At 51.1% G+C, this 17411-nt stretch overlaps 1 protein-coding gene across 28 annotated transcripts in view; it reads right to left on the reverse strand.

Annotated features, from left to right (window-relative positions):
* Nucleotides 1-17411, reverse strand: part of ABR (ABR activator of RhoGEF and GTPase) — a 185938-nt gene that overhangs the window by 55729 nt on the left and 112798 nt on the right. For 23 of the 28 annotated variants that reach the window (XM_086359864.1, XM_086359863.1, XM_086359883.1 and 20 more), the window contains 3 exons: nt 16610-16708; nt 8507-8692; nt 2772-2879 (listed from right to left, as the gene is read on the reverse strand). In XM_086359864.1, coding sequence (XP_086215990.1) covers nt 2772-2879; nt 8507-8692; nt 16610-16708 — 393 coding nt within the window. Of the gene's footprint in view, nt 1-2771; nt 2880-8506; nt 8693-16609; nt 16709-17164; nt 17222-17411 lie in introns of those variants that run through there. The other 5 variants (XM_086359874.1, XM_086359875.1, XM_086359865.1 and 2 more) reach the window with 3 other exon arrangements.

Here is a 17411-nt window from a genome sequence, read left to right on the forward strand (position 1 = left end):
GAGGAGAGGAATCACTCTACCAGGCCCAGCCCCACCCCGGGCCTCCCCATTCCCCATGGTGAACACAGCAGGAAACAGGGCTCTGAGACCCAGGGGTGCAAACAAGAGCAAAGAGACAAAGACTAACAGACATGGGTGGGCTCTGTTCTGCCTCTCTGACTCCAGAGCCCCTGGCCACACCCGTCAACTCCTGGAGCCTCCTAGGGTCCAGTGGCTGATGCAGGCAAGAAGGAGGGGCTCTGGGGACCAGAGAGGACTGTGATCACAGTCAGTGCTCCTCAGGCCTGTCCCCTAAAGCCCCTCCTCAGCGACTAGGAGGGCCTTCAGAGGATGAGCAAGAATGGGACCACCCTTTCCCCACCCCCAGCAGCAGCCACTGCTGCACAGCAGCTCAGGGCACACAGGGTTTTAGTGGACAAGCACCAGCATACCAGCTGGTCTTTGGGCATGAGCAGCCCTGGAGAGGAGGAGACAGGGGTCCCACACGCCTTTATGGGGGCAGCAGGGACGTGGTGCGCCTGGGGCCGAGAGGTGCAGGGCAGTCCGACCTCTACTTCACCCATACCGAGAGGGACTCACCCAGCCACCAGCCCCAGCTGCACTCCCCACCTACTGTGCCTGGGCTGGACATCCAAGCCCACAAACTGCCAGGAAGGAAACAGCAACACCCCCCCTGGATGCCACACAAAGGGACAGGGGTGCTGGCAACAGGCCCCAGGGATGGCTTATCTGATCCTAACCTCTTTCATCTGCCTTCAGGACAGAGGTTCCAGCTCCGGCCCTTTGCCAGTAGACCAGTGTGGCCTGTAACTGGAGTCGTAACGCAATCCCCACCTTGGAAGACTGAGTACATGGAGTGGGGGCTCCCAGGGGACTGTCAGCAGGAAGGCGGGGGTGAGGTGAGGCCAAGGTCAGGTACCAGGTGATGCTGTCTGCTCTCCCTGGCAGGAAATGCCCAGGCCACGGGCACTCTACACTTGCTACTCCTGCCTCAAGCTGTTTCTAGACAGAGAAAACCCCCAGGGATGAGCCTGGGGCATGGGGGTGGGGAAAAGTGAGGTTCCTCAGCTTCTCAAGGCTGTGTCTCTGGCTGGTGTCTAGATTCCCAGCTTTAGGGAATTTTTCTCCATGCGCGCTTCCAGCGCAGCCTAGAAGTACAAAATCACTCCGCGGCAGAGAAGGGCCTAATTGCAGTAATGAAGCGGCAGCACTAGTAGGGAGCGACTGCGACCGCGCATGAGTCAGGGTGAGAAGCCACTGGCAGCCGGCCATGGGCCTCGCTCTGCCCTTGTAGGGCTGGCTTGGAGGGGAGCTTGGCGATGAGCACAGGGGTTTCTGCTGCTGCTGAAACAGGGGGAACAGACAACAGGCAGCCAGCCCAGGCTAAGAGGAGACCCTCTCCCACTCTCTGGACAGTACATGACCCGGGCACCCAGGCAGCCTTGGCAGGGCCACTCGAACACAGATAGGGACCACCCTTTCTCCAGCCTCACTGTTCCATGTACTGGGACCTTCCTACCCCTCACTCCATGCCATCCTTCCAGGCAGAAGGTGACTCACCTGACCCCTGGGTTTGGAAACAAAACAGAGCTCAGCTCTCCTCTGTCTGCCCCCATGAAATGTGTTTGAACGTGGAAGGGAAGTGTTAGCAAACCCAGTGTGGCTACAGATCCACATCCATGTTATTTCAATCCAGCTTTGATGGGTAATCAAGCTCACACTTTCATCTCCATCTGCCCAACACATGTGTTCCCTCTCGGCTGATTCCAAACTTGGGTATAACCCTGTAGCTTCCCGAAAATTATCCTGCATCTCACCAACTTTTCTAGCACTGGAGCTGAGAAAGCAAAGGATCAAGAAAGACCTATAAAGAAGGACTTCCAAAACTGCAGAAAGAGCTCCCTCTCCTTGGAACCAGACATTCTCTTACCCTGAGCTTGGAGCTGGGAACTTTGATTGTAAAGCCAGTGCCTTAAGGCATATCCCTGAGATCTTTTTGGCTCAAGGGGTGAGCTGGGCTGTGCTCCTGAAGAATTCTAGGACACTTCCTGGACACAAGTGTTGACGGCAGATGATGCCACATCTTTGCCTTGTAGAGGAGGATGGAGTTGGGACTGGATGCTCCCCAGGAAGGACAGGCATATTCCTAGCCAGAGGGTCTAGAGCTTCTTCTCCAGATAAAGGGCCCTTGTCCTCTCTCTGTGAGATTTCAAGGATCTTAAAGGATCACCTAGTCCAGACTCCTTCAAGCCACTCTGATTATAAAAATCACCTGGGCAAGCTTGTTTAAAAACAAAATAGACTCCTGGGCCCCGCCCCAAACCTTCTGAATTGAAGCTCCAGGGAAGGTGCCTGAAGATCTGCATTTCAAACAGTGGGCAGGTGGTTCTTGTCAAGCAGACTTGGGGTAAGCTGGACCAATCCAGACAGCTCATTCTACAGCAGAGGAAGTAAGCCCAAAAGAAGGGAACTGATTTGCTTAAGGTTACCCCAGTGTGGGAGAATGCTGCCTTTTTTCTTTTTGCTTCCCCTGTTCTAACACAGAATAACCTAAATCAAAATAACAGAAAAATAACAGAATCATATAGAAATTGATATTCTTATATTAAGAAGGAAAATGTCAAGGGCAAAAAAGCAAATGTCAGGCTGTTACCCATCAGGAGAACTATTTTTCTCACGGGCAAGCAGAAGAGGAGAGGCTCTAAGTCTGGAAGGCTCTGACCAGCCCCTCAAAACCCTGAGTAGGGGTGGCAGTGCAGGGAGCTGCCCACCTCGGAGATCTTCTGGAACTGGTTGTTGGACTGGCTGCACTTCTCAGCTGTCTCCAGAGCGACTTTATAGTTATCCACAAATGCTTTGTACACACCAAGCTGGCTGGCCTGCAGGGCGGAGAGAGAGGAGGGCAGGAGTGGGATGGGGAGAAAGGATTAATGAATGGATGAAAGCATAACCAGAGCACCTGGAGCTCCCTTAGCGCTCAGAACCTCTAACTCAGTCCAAATGGCTAGCTGCGAGCAGAGAGAAAAGGCAGGAATGAACATACTACGGCATCCCTTTGAACTCCACAGTTTCCATGGAAACTGGCTCAGCCAATAAGGTTAACAAGGGGGTTTGTGGGGTTGTGGGGAGCAGGGCAGGGCCTTTGTTGGCTTGCTAAAACTCAGCTCATAGCAGCATTTGGCTTTATTTAGCATCATCAAAGTCTTGCACAGTTTGAAGCCCCTTAATGCCTCACACGTCTTTCACATCCTGGAATTAGCTGAAGCACTGGGAAGGGGGGTGGGCACGTGTGGCCCGCTCAAGGCTCCACTCCCCATGCTGAGACTGGGGAACTGCATTTAAAGGCACAGTCCCCACTTCCCTTGGCCTCCAGGTCCCTGTCCCCACCTCCTCAGCCTTCAAGGAACCAGAGGTCCTTCTCCTCTACACATCTGCATGTCAGTCTGCACCTAACACAAAGCTTTCCCCGGCTTAGGACCACACAGAGCCTCGCCTTCTCGGGGAGGCAGAACAGATGCCATCAGCCCTTACTGCAAAAGGGGAAACCGAGTTTCATTAATTCAATTCTGCAGGTGTATTTATGGAAAGCCTTCTCTGTGCTGTGCATGTGTGTTTCCTCTTACAGGAGCAAAGGGCGGAAATTCAAATTGAACCACAACGAGATACTATTTCATACCCATCAATCTGGTCAAAATGTTAAAGTCTAATGATATTAAGAGTCAGAAACAATGTAGGAAAACAGGAACTTTTAAAGACTGCCTGTGGGTGGGTGTAAATTGGTATAATTATTGGGAAAATAATTTGTCAATAACCAATAAGGTTGAAAATATGTTCAGTTCAGCCTATTGAGCATATCCTCTCTACATACAGACCCCAGGGCTACGCTGTCCAATACGGGAGCCACTTGCTACACGTTAGTCAGTCGTGTCTGACTTTGCAACCCCATGGACTTGTAGCCCGCCAGGCTCCTCTGTCCATGGAATTTCCCAGGCGAGAATACTGGAGTGGGTAGCCATTCCCTTCTCCAGAGGATCTTCCCGACGCAGGGATTGAACCTGGGTCTCCTGCATTGCAGGAAGATTCTTTACCATCCGAGCCACCAGGGAAGCCCTACACATGAGCACCTAAAATGTGGCTAGTCCAAACGGAGGTGGGCTGTGAGTGTAAAACACACACTGGGTTTCACAGGCTTCGTATGCAAAAGAGAACGTAAATTATCTAATTCCTTAATCTTGACTGCATGTTGAAATGGTAATATTTTGACTCTATTAAGCTAAATAGAATATATTCTTCACATTAATTTCACCTGTTTATTTCTACTGAGTGTGGCTGCTGCTAGAAAAATTATATATGTGGCTCACACTATTATTTTTACTAGAAAGCACTGCTCTAGAGAAACTTGCATGTGTGTGTGTCCAAGGAAATGTAAACATGGGTATTTTACCCACTTCATTTTTTCTTTTGTGAAAAGACTGCAAACCAATGCTCACAAAGAAAGGAACCCATACACACTGTGCAGTTAAAATGAATGAACTAGATCTCTGTGTAGCAACGATGACAAGTTTCAAAATGAATGCTGATCGAATGGCAAAATATGATACATATATACATATTTTTTTCTACACTTTAAAAGTAAATGCAATGCTTTAAGAAGATACAGATATGTAGCAAAACCCACAAACTGCAGCCTAAAAGACTACACACCAAATTCATGCCAGTAGCTGCTTCTAGATTGAGAGGAAGGGCAAGAGGAAAGGGTGGCAGAGAGACTAACTTCATCCTCATTTGTAATTCTTTAGCTTCTTGATTAAAAAGTCTTTCCCTGTATCTTCAGAGAGTTGCTATAGCTCAAACCGTAAAGAATCTGCCTGCAATGCAGGAGACCCGTGTTCGATCCCTGGGTCAGGAAGATCCCCTAGAGGAGGGAATGGCAACCCACTCCAGTATTCTTGCCTGGAGAATTCCATGGACAGAGGAGCCTGGTGAGCTACAGTCCATGGTCGCAAAGAGTGGGACACGACCGAGTGACTAACACCACTACTACAAGCTCTGAATTCTTCAGAGCTTAGTGACTAACACTACTACTACAAGCTCTGAATTCTTCAGAGCTTAGTGTCTGTTAATTCTGGGAGGTGAGTGTATTGTTGTTTGCTACATTATTCTCTAGATTTTCTGGTTAAGTTGTTTTTCAATGAAGTAGCAAGGAAATTCAGCTGCTGGGGCCTTCTACCCACCAAGGTGCGGGGAGAAGGGTGGGTAGGGGAGGAAGTCTGCTGCCCCTGAGGCCTGCCCAGACAGACTCTGCTTTCTGCACAATACCTGCACTCCTCAAGGACCCAAAGAGGTGGGCTAGGGAACCTGGAGCCCTCCAGGGCAGAGACAGCTCAAGGAAGCTGGCAGGTGGGGCCCAGGAAAGCCAGAGGAAAAAGTGAGACCCAAGATGCTTAAGAAGCCAGGGCCAGAGCCATGCAGGTCTCAGCCCCAGATGGGCCAGACTTCAGAAATGGGCAGGGGTGGGAAGGGATGGAGTCCGTTTCCTCTTCCAGGGAGTGTCCTGGCCCCTGGTATCCTAGGCTACAGGGGTTGTGCTAGACAGTTGCTTCCTAAACCAGGATTACTGATATCCTTCCAGGTACACATCTTCCTTGTCCACCTTTCCATGAGAGGGATAAAGACTGGGTGTTCAGGGTGGAATGCTACCTTCCTAACCCACTGCCAAGGGTGTAGTCGGAAACAGGCTGCAAGCAGGAGCCCCCTGGGCAGAAGGCCTGTGCGCAGGGGTCACCGGCCATCCAGGCACCGCCATCTGCATGGAGCACCCGAGTCTGCGGGGCCCGATGCCTGGCCTGCCTGGGCCATTCCCTGGGAAGTGGAGGTTGCTTTGGAAACAGCAGCTTGGCACGGGGGTGATCTCATAAAACAAATAACAGAGATGCTAATTCCCCTCTCTCAGTAATGGATAATCAAATACCCAGAGGCCAGCTGGAAAGAAATTGCCTCCAGATGCCTGGGCTGCCCCAGCCTTCTCCCAAGCCCGTAGGCTCAGGGGCTTCAGGCGTCAGTTCATGAGGCAGGGGAAGAGAAGTGGGGGGTGGGGGCTGGGGTAGCAAATACATGGCCAAGCCAGTGGAGCTCAAACCAGAAGGGGGAACCCTGGTGACAGCAGGGTCCAAATGACAAAGACAAATTGGGCAGGCATTCCACTATGCCCCCGGCTACTCACTCCTCCCACACCCCCACCCTCCTCTCTTCTGCCCTCCTGAGGGCTACAAGAGACTCCCCCTCAAGCCAGTCAGCACAGGCTCCTGGACCAGGTGGGCGGTGATGACTGGGTGTTCATCATCCCTGAACAGGGGCTAGTACTCTGGGGCTGCCAGAACCGGAAGTGTGGGGTTCCCTGGCAAGAATGCCTTTTGCGGGGGCCTCTTCCTAACAATAGTAATAACAGCAGTAATAATAGTAATAATGGTAATGATAATGACTAAGTATTAAGTATTTCCTAACTTACTATACTCCAGGTCCTGTTTCAAGAACTTTTTAGGTATTAACTCACTCAGTCCTCACAATCCAACAAGGTAAACACTATTATTATCCTCATTTTTACAGACGAGGAAGCTGAGTCAGGAGAAACTGGGTACATTGCCCAATGTCACATGTTTACATCTAACCTGTGGCAGAGCCTGGATTCCAACTCAGCTGTGACCTGGATCTAGAAACTGTGTTTATCTCTGTGTGTCCCTCAGGACATGGACCTCAGGTCCTGTGATGTCTCCTCAATGCCCTTCCAACTTCTACCTGGCCCCAGGGGCCAAGAACAAGGTGTACTCCATTCGCCCATTCATTCATTGGCTCATTTGTTGACTCATTCATTCACTCACTCACTCACTCATTCACATATTGAGTTCTAGACTGGTTCTGAGAGTCCAAACTGAAGAAAACACAGTCTGTCCTCCTGGAGCATATTCTGGGGAGTCAGGCAGTTTCGTGTTCATGGAGGGTGTAAGCACAGCAGCTGCATTCAAGGGGCTGCAGAAGCGTTCTCCACAGAGGTCACTTTTAAATTGGAAACTGACCAGAGATGCCAGACAAGACAGAGAAGGACATTTGAGGCTAGAGCCGCAAATACAGAGAGGTCAAGTGTATCTGCAGTGTGAACTGAGAGGCCAGGGTGGGGAAGGCAATAGCCAGAGGCCAGGGTGGATCGAGGCCAGCAGCAAAGGGTCTCATAAACCAGACAGCGGAGGCTGGTCTTTATTCAATGGCTAAGGGGGAGCCCCCTGAAGGGATGTGAGCAGGGAGGAAGTGAGGTCCAGGCAGGAGTTTAGAAAACATTCTCCTGTTGCTAGGTAGAGGCAGGCCTGGGGTAGAATGCATTCCTGAGCCCACAGCAGTGGTCCAGATGAGGGCACTAGCAGGTGGAGAGAAGCAGGTGGCTGTGAGCTTTAAAGAAGTGGACTCTAAGGGATGCAGGGAAGGGAGGTGCCAAGGATGAGTCCTAAGGAGTCACGGATATCCATCATGGGATGTGGCCACACCCACTGAGACAGAGGCAGGGAAGACAGCAAAGAACCTCAGAGCCAATGAGTTCAGTTTTGAGCATGCTGAGCTTGTGGCCCCGGAGCATCCAAGCAAGAGTCTTCTCTGGGTAAGAAAAGCAGAGGCCTATCCATTCAACGGGTCCGACCCCTGCAGAGAAGTCCTACCCCTGCTCCCTGCCCCCCACCACTTACACCCAGAGGACAGGACCACAACTCCTATGCTCCATCCTGCCTCTTGGGCTGGCGAAGTTATGGGGGGCAGAGCCAGATTGGGGGTGGTCCATGGGTCTGACTGGGGGTCCTCGGGGGACATTGCCAGAGACAGACACTGAGCTGGAGCAGACGGTGTCACGGAAGCCCCGGGAGCTAAGACCTCAGGCAGCCTTTCCCAACACCAAAGCCACACGATACTTCTGCCTCCTCCTTCCTTCTCCCTGCCCGGCCATGGTAGGGGGCTGGGCTCTTAGTGCTTTCCATCCAGGGCCCTCAGCAGAGGATCGTTAGCTGACACTGTCTTCCTCCACCCCAACTCTTCACTTCATAGGTACCATGGAAGTGAGGAGAACGTCTGAGGTCTCAGGTGAGGGATGCCTGCCCCTCCACCCAGCACATGCCCCTCCATCAGCTGAGGCCCGCAGGGGAGCCTTCGGTCCAGCCCTGAAGCCCCCTGCCAGGGGCACCCACGTACATGGCCTGTCTCCGGCAGCCCTAGAAGAACTCTAGGGCTTCCCTGGGGAGGCCGAGAGCCCAGGCACGAGGCAGGTTCCCCACAAGGCAAAAGCCCAGGCTTTTCTCCAGGACTCAGAATGACCCAGTGTCAGTAATGCCCATCAGGAGCCGTGTTAGGCATTACCGACAACCCAGGCCTTCAAGAAAGCCAAGGAGGTCTGGGGCCAATCGGTTCTCTCTCAACACCAGCGGCTCCACTGAGGCCCCAGGTAAGCACGTTCCATCAACGGGAGACTCACCAGCTTTTGGAAGAGGTGGCCCATAGTGACCTGGCTGTCCCACTGTTGCACCTTGGGGCAGAGGTTGTCATAGAACTCCTTGTGGATCTCGTAAATGTCCTGGATCTTGTAGAAGATGGTCTCGATCTGCTGGATGGTGAGTACGGGCTGGGAGGTGGTGGCAGTGGCCTTCAGAGGTTTCATGGGCTAGAAGAGAGAAGGAAGAAAGAGCAGAAGTGAGAGGCAAGTAAACTGGAGGGTCAGCAGGCTCAGGGCCCAGGTTAGGCCTTCCTGGTGCCCAAGTTCCCCCCAGACAAGGTCACTGAGGGCTGGACACCCAAAGTTCGGTTTGGATCTAGCAGCAGATGTCACAGGCCCCAGCAAGCCACGAGCAACTGCAAGAAGAGGGCACCTGATGGCCAGAGCCTGGCCCGGCAGCTCTGCCAGGCCCAAGGGGTAGCGCCTGGACACACTTCTCCCAACCCTTGTCCCTCGAGGGGGCCCAGGTTCCCAGCCTGTCGTGGGTTTGCCTGAGGGTCTAACAGGATACAAAGCTTTCTTCCACAATGGCCTCAGGCTCGGAGTCATAAACCCCCTTGCTGTGCTTCAGTGGGAAGGAGGGTTGAGTGAGAACTCAATCCCTTAGCTGTTTCCTTTCAAGAAACAGAACATGATTCTAGGACTTGGGGGACAGAGTTTCTAAGGGACCAAACCGATCTCAGCTGCACTGACATCTTAAGTTCCCATCACTCGGTATACAGAGGGCGAGCAGGTGGCACCCACACCACTGTCCCACCTGGACCTGTGGCAGACATGACTAAGCGATCACAACATCCTTCTCACTGAGCCTGGTTGTAGCCTCAGACCCGTTCTCAACGCCAAGGCTGACATGCAAGACAATCTGTCATCTCTGCTTGTCTACACCAAGATGCTCCCAGGCCTGCTGGTGGAGAGGGTGAGGTGACAGACAGAAACTCAAGACCATTCCCAACACTTGCTGAGAGCAGAAATCATCATTTTAAAGCCCAGCATTAAGGGAAAAGGAGGCTTGGATATGTTTTCTTCAATGTGATTTCGGTATTTTAGTTTTATTTTTTTTTAGCTCTGCCATGAAGCATGTGGGATCTTAGTTCCCCGACAAGGACTGAACCTATGCCCCTTGGACTAGAAGCATGGAGTCTTAAACCTCTGGACTACCAGAGAAGTCCCTGTATTTTCTAAATTACCTCCAATGAGTAAATATTTATTTTCTAATCAGGGAAAAATAAGTATTAAAATGCATAGTTGAAACAAACAAAAAGTGATACTGAAGGGTAAGGAGCTCCTCCATGGTTGATCATCTTTCAGCCCTAAAGTCCCCAGAGATGCCCAGACTGTCCACCTTGGGGGACAGGGTCTGGAAACCTTTCCCACAGAGAAGGCACAAGCGGGGAGGGTGTGGGGGGCGGAAGTTTACCTGGGAGAGAGAAGCCTGAGTCAGACACGGTGGGTGTTCTTCCTCTCGCGTGTAGATAAAGGGCTGGGTGGAGAGAGGCTTTTGACTTAATCTGGGTCATTCTGGAGACCCAGGAGCAGAAAGGAGAAGTTGCAGGAGCAGTTATGGGCTCACAAAGCCGCCCTCCATGATCTCACAGGATTAGGTAGTGAGCTTTCTGATAAGAGAAGCATTCAAGCAGAGGATGGGCAACTCAAGGCTGGATTCAGGGAACACCTCCTCTGGAGGGAGGCCCAAGTTATTGCTGGCTCACCCTGAGAGAAGACACCTGCCCCCCAAACCCCAGCTCGAGCCAGCCGCAGCAGCCAGATGCCCAAGCCAGGTTTCCTTGTATCTTTCCATCTATCTGTCCACATGAGGAAGTCCCATCTACTTAAAAACCCAGACAACACTCTGACTTCTGGTTCCCCATCCTCCCAGCTCTAAAAAGTCCAGACAGAAGAATGAAGGCAAGAAAAAGCAGAAGTCCTCCTTCTGACCCTCCTAGTGCTGGAACCAACACGGCCTTCGCATCCAGCCCTTTGCTGGGAACGCTGGATGGGGTCTGACCTGGTGCAGGCCAGGCAGTGTGGGCCAGAGTCCCAGCTTTGCCACTTGATAGCTCTGGGCAAGTCACTTAGCATCTCTGGGCCTCAGCAGCCTTATTTGTGGAACTGGGATAATATTATCAAATCCATAAGCCCTAATTTATATAAAATATTGAGCATATGCCTGGCACATAGGAGGCAATCAATAAATGCTAGCTGCTACTATGATTACTATTCACTCCACAAATAATGGACCAAGTGCCTACGTGGGGCCAGACTGGGGGTGTGTGGAAGGTTATTCAGTGTTTCACTAGTCACTGCCCCCATGAAGCCTCCCATGGAGAAGCAGAGACAGACGAAACACAAGGACACAATTAAACACAAGATCGTACATAAATGCAGTGAAGGAAATAAGGGGACGTCGTGCGGGAGGACAAGGAGGGGATGCTGACTTGAAATGGAAGCATAGGAGCAAAGGGGACAATATTCTAGGCAGATTTTCCCAATGCCTGAGACTGAGGCAGGAATAGCTTGGGAAGAGAGAGGAGCTGGAAGCAGGCTGGTGACCCTGCGTGCAGCGAGCAAGGGGGTTGGCAAGCAGAGCCCTAAAGCAGGGCTGGAGGGGTGAGCAAGGCATGGATCACATGGGGGAAGGAATGCGGCTAAAAAGCCCGTGAAATGACCTGGCTTTCCCTGGAGGGATTGACAGGGTCCAATTTTCCCTTTGGAGATTATTTGTATGACTCACAGTCCTTGTTCTGCAGAACATTATAATCTATTCGGGTAAGGTGGACCAGCACAAATGAAACGTTCTTGTGCACAAAGCAAGATACGGTTATTACTCAACTTGGACTGCAAATACCAACCAACCGGTGCCAAGGTTGTCCTGGCCCAGCTTGGAGAGGGCTTCACAGAGGAGGTGATGGGAACAGGGCCTCGGAGGGAAGCTCTGAGCAGGTGGAGAAGCGGGGCCTGGGGAAGCCTGCAGGCAGGAAGGAGATAGAGGGAATCTGGGCCAAGAGAAAGGAAGAGCATTGTCCCCACCACAGACAGGCGCCCCATCCAGCTCATGGCCCCAGTGCTCTGTGAAGGATACTGAGCTGGCTCTCAGGACTGATCAGAGTTTATCCTTAAGACTTTTTTGATGTGGACCATTTTTAAAGTTTTTATTGAATTTATTAAAACATTGCTTATGTTCTGTGTTTTTGGTTTTGTGGCCCCCATGCATATGGGAATCTTAGCTCCCAGACGAGGGACAGAACCCCCACCACCTGCATTGGAAGGTGAAGTCTTAACCACTGGACCACCAGGAAAGTCCCAGACTTTATCCTTTTTTACTTCTTTCTACCCATGCCGATGACACCACCCTTATGGCAGAAAGCGAAGAGGAACTAAAGAGCCTTTTGATGAAGGTGAAAGAGGAGAGTGAAAAAAACTCAACATTCAAAATACTAAGATCATGGTATCCGGTCCCATCACTTCATGGCAAATAGATGGGGAAACAATGGAAACAGTGACAGACTTTATTTCTGGGGGCTCCAAAATCACTGGAGATGGTGACTGAAGCCATGAAATTAAAAGACACTTGCTCCTTGGAAGAAAAGCTATGAGAAACCTAGACAGCATATTAAAAAGCTGAGACATTATTTTGCTGACAAAAGTCCATATAGTCAAAGCTATGGTTTTTCCAGCAGTCATGTACAGATGTTGAGAGCTGAATCATAAAGAAGGCTGAATGCCGAAGAATTGATGCTTTTGAACTGTGGTGTTGGAGAAGACTCTTGAGAGTCCCTTGGACTGCAAGGCGATCAAACCAGTCAATCCTAAAGGAAATCAACCTTGAATATTCATTGGAAGGACTGATACTGAAGCTCCAATACTTTGGTCATCTGCTGTGAAGAGCTGACTCATTAGAAAAAGACTCTGATGCTGGGAAAGATTGAGGGCAGGAGGAGAAGGGGATGACAGAGGATGAGATAGTTGGATGGTATCACTGACTCAGTGGACATGGGTTTGAACAAACTCTGGGAGATGGCGAAGGACAGGGAAGCCTGGTGTGCTGCAGTGCCCGTGGAGTCGCAAAGAGTCAGACACGACTGAGCGACTCAACAACCACCACCACAACCCAGGTCCAGGTGAGGGGCCAAGTCACCACAGAGTCCCTGTTCCTGCTGGGGTGTAATCCCACCCAGGGTGGGAATAAAGGAAATAGGAAAGAACAGCCTGGAAAGGCAGGGGTGGTCAGGATTTCTCAGAAACTGCAGGGGAAGCACTCAGGGCTATGAACAGACAAGACACAACCACTCTGCTTCCTCCTAAACTCCCACTCCGTCCGCAAAAGGGGAAGAGCCGGCGCTCAGCAGGGCGGGTCACATGGACAAGGCCAGCTCTTGGGGCATCAGGCCGGCTTCTCAGGACAAGGTTGGGGGCCTTTGGGGGAGGGGAAGTGCTGTATGCGTGCCCCTGGCTGGCCTGAGACCCTTGGAGGCAGTTATTTTTATCTGGTGAAGCTCTGAAAATAGGTCTCAGGCGGGGAGGGCTGGCTGAAAGGCACAGGCGGCCCCACACTGAGCTGGGCTCCGGTCCTGCTCTCCTGACAGAGCAGCTCCAGTCCTGCTCTCCTGACAGAGCACACCCAGTTAGCCCTGCTTCTAGATTCCTGCAACAGAGGATGCAGTGCTGGCTCCCCGTCTGATCAGTTAACTCTGGCTCTGGGTGTCCTGGAGAAGGAAATGGCAATCCACTCCAGTATTCCTGCCTAGAAAATTCCACGGACAGAAGAGTGTGGCGGGCTACAGTCCATGGGGTCGCTAAGAGTCAGACACGACTCAGCACGCATGCTCCGAAACAAATTGGGTGTCCCAAGAAGGGCTCCTCAGGGAGGCGGGCCAGGCGGGCTTGAACTTGTTCGTGACTCCACACTGTCATTTGTTCGCTCTGTCCCCCAGCAATTTGCTTTCTGCCTTTCGAAACAGGGGAGAGAAATCGGCCCACTTCCTCCACCTCTGATTCCAAAAGGCTTGGAGGCTGCCACATGCAACTCTGCTAACTGTCACCAGAGGCTGGGGGTAGGGGGGGCATCCTGAACCTATTTTACAGATAAGAGACAAAGCAAACTCCAGAGGGGAGTCTGAGAGAGGGGCCCAGCGGTGGGAGGTGCTGAAGGCCCAGGAAGCCCAGCCGCAGCACCCAGCTCACTAACCAGCCTGGAGACACGCAGAATGAAGTGCAGTTGGTCTCCTGCCTCCCTTCTTCCACCTCAGCCCAGGCTCCCAGACCCTCTTCCTTGTAACCTGAGCCCACCAGGAACTGGAAGGTGCTGGGAGGTTACCAAACCATGCCCAGCCAGCAAACCAGGCAGCGCGAACAGAGGCTCCTGCTGTGTGTCCCCAGTCCTGGGTGTACACACCCAGCCGTTTGCATAGCAGGAAGTGTTAAACCAAGAACAAACACACAGTCGAGTGGAGCTGTGGGAATGGGGGCAGGGTGGAGAGAAGGCGCGCTGGGCGTAGGAGGAGGAGGGAGCTCGGGAAGGCAGGTTTTCTTCTCCAAACCCCTTTGTCAGATCACCTCTCAAGAGCCAAGGGCTTAGCTCCTGGAAGGGCCCCAGCTCTAGGAGAAGAGGGCTTGAGTCCTTAAAACCGAGGCTTATCAGCTGAGACTTGTACTGTGGGGGGGCCCACCAGTCACAGCCCAGGCCGCCTAGCTCGTCTCTCCCTCACCCTTGCCTCTGCTCAAGAAAGAGCCAACCCAGGATGAACAAGCTGGGGGGAAGTGGAGGGACCTACCCTGGGTCACACCCTGGGAGTGGGAGCCCCAGCCTCACGGTTTTTGTCTTGAGAGCATGAGCTGTTAGAAAGGCGAGCCGGGAGGGAGTGTCTTGGACCCTAAATCTGTTGTTATCTTTACCCAAACTGAACTCAAATCAGGCCCAACGACAGATGAGAACCGAGCTGGAGTCTAAGAGGGGCCCGCTTCCAACGGGAACATGCACCTCCCCTTCCTTCAGGGAACAGGTGTGTGGACAGAAACAAACAGGTTCTAACCTGCGCTCTCTCCCAGAATGGGAGAAAATAATAGAATATGCTCTCACTTGGCCTCAAAGAGCTTCCCCTACAGACTCACTCACCCCTCACAAAGACCCCAAGAAGAAAGGATGAATATGAGTATACCCAGTTTGCAGATGGACAGAATGAGGCACAAAGGTCCATTATCTGCTGAAGGTCTAGAGCCGGCAGGCGATCAGGTGGGGATTCAAAGCCGTTCCTCTGAGCCTCTTTCAAATATGCATCCTTTTATTCATAGTAATGACAGCCATGCCCCTTTGTTTAGCACAGCAATTCATAGTTTATAGGTGTTATTTCTGGGACTTCCCTGGTGGTCCAGTGGTTGAGATGCCAAACTTTCACTGGGGGACTGGGTTCGATTGCTGGTTAGGGAATGAAGGTCCTGCATGCTGCACAGTGAGGCAAAAAAAAAGGCTATAAGGTGGATTTTGGTTGCTTGTCCTCCCCTTCCTTTGACTGATACTTGAGTGTCTAAGAACCTAGCATTGTACTAGGTCCTCAAAATGATCTTCTCAACCACATAAAGGACAGAGAGAAGGTAATGGCATTGCTCTCATCTTCAGATGAGAAAACTGAGGCTCAAGGAGATTATCCATGGCTTTTAAAAAAAAAAAATTTTTTTTTTATTTAATATTTTTAATTGAGGGGCAGTGTCTCATAGCATGTCAGATTATAATTCCCCAATCAGGGCTTGAACGCATGTCCCTTGCATTGGAAGTTCAGAGTCTTAGCCACTGAACAGCCAGGGAAGTCCCATCAGTGGTTTTGAAAACCAACAACACACGTCAGAAGGCACGTGGCCCAGTACATACATACACATATCCACATAAACCAAAAGCTGCCTGAAACAGTACTTATTCTTACTACGTGGGATGCATGCTGACGTTTTCTTTCTCGTTCGTTTTAAAATGTTGGTTCACTCCACTTCGCTGATTGAACAATCCACTAGCAATCAAGACGCATAGTTGAAAGGCAGGGCAGTAAGTCCACTATTCATGGCAGCGTCAAGTCTTGCCTCAGCTCCGGCCCCAGACCAGAGTCCTGATCGACCTGCCAAACTGTTCCTCCCTTGAAGAAATAACTGTGAAGACCAACAGATTCCCAGTAAGACTGACCACCAACTCATTCCCCTGTGTTACAAAGCGGTGACACACCTCAACAGTTACTCCTGGGGAAACAAATGGTAAGCCCCCTGGGATTCCTGGCGACAGCAGCTCACATCACAGCAAGTACATGAATGCAGATCTTACAGTACTTTCCACTGATCTACATCTTCATTTCTTATTCCTCCTTGTTCTGGTATCATCTGATGTCTCAGTCTGCAAAACACCCCAGGCAGAGAACTTTCCACGCACAATTACTCTGCATAATATCCAGATGCATCTAATACGCACTTTCTTCAGAGGCAAAAACATCTTACATCTGCGGTTACTTCTACCTTTTGAAAACATTGTATTCTTCCCTTCCCGGTCCGATTCTCACAACAACGCCTCCAGCTTGGAGAAGAAACTAAGGCACATTTCACAGAGGGCGGCGGTCTGTCTAATGCCTCAGAGCTATGGTGCTTCTGAAATCGACACAGACAGCCTTCCACCTCATTTCCTGCCAGAAGGCCTCAGGATGGTGCTAATAGTTCACCATTCCAGGCAGGAGGAAGGACTGGGACCAGGGATGACAAAGAGGCCTCAAGTGATTGATTGGTAGAGACTGCCCACAGCATCAGCTGGAGGCAGAGGCTAAGATCCCACCTGGACAGAGCACTGTGATCCATTAGTAATGTCTGCACTGTAGTTAGGGGTGATGGCGTGTTTGCCACCCCTAACCAGGTGGTGCTTCTTCTTCCACCTTTCCCAGGGTAAGTAATGGAGAATTGGGATCGAGAGGCACGGGCCTCTTCTGGCAATGACCTTGGCTGCCAAGCCGTAGGCAGAGCAGTTCCACAGACCCCAGCCCTGGGAAGGACTGGTCCACCTCTCTCTCTCTCCAACTTCCAAACACAGTCTCAGAGCACAAAGACCCTAAAATACATACTTACCAGCAACAGAGCTTCCAGCTGGTTAATATAGATCTCTTCACTGGCCAGGAACCCCGAGAGAACCAGCTTCCTCATCTCCAGGCCCTTCCCTGCTTCCACCTGTAAAAGCAGATCAGAATCTGAGCAGCCTGTTTTCTTGCCTTTTCCCCCCTCTTCTTTAACATTTTTGTAAGGGGACAAAAGCCAAATACTTATTATAGAAAATTTGGAAAACACAGAAATATAAAAGGAAAAAAAATTATCCATACTCCTACTGCTCCCTTCTTGCTTAATTTCTTTTCCATCCTTTTTTCCCCCATGCTTCCTTATCTGATACCCATCTACCCTTATATCTTCCTGCCTCCAGGAGCTCAAACCCACAGCCAACAGAGGAGCCTGGCAGGCTACAGTCCATAGGATCACACAGTGTTGGACATGACTGAAGTAACTTCGCACAGCACCCTTATAATGGCTTCCCTGATAGCTCAGATGGTAAAGAATCTGTCTGCAGTGCGGGAAACCTGAATTCAACCCCTGGGCTGGGAAGACCCCCTGGAGAAGGGAATGGCTACCCACTCCAGTATTCTTGCCTGAAGAATTCCTCAGACGGAGGAGCTTGGTGGGCTACAATCCATAGGGTTACAAAGAGTCAGACACGACTGAGCGACTTAAATCCTTTCACCCTTATTAATAGTGAGCAAGGTAAAAAAAAGAACCTGAGCCCATGTGTGGGAGCAATTTAATGGAGGAGGGGAAACAGTCAGTTAAGGGAAATCAGAGTCATGACTGAGATGGGCATGGTCACCTGGAGAGCATAGCAGGG

The sequence above is a fragment of the Bos grunniens genome, chromosome 19 (assembly GCF_055505025.1).
Source record: "Bos grunniens cultivar Pamir isolate PY7600 chromosome 19, Bosgru_T2T1.0, whole genome shotgun sequence".
Classification (NCBI taxonomy): Eukaryota; Metazoa; Chordata; class Mammalia; order Artiodactyla; family Bovidae; genus Bos; species Bos grunniens.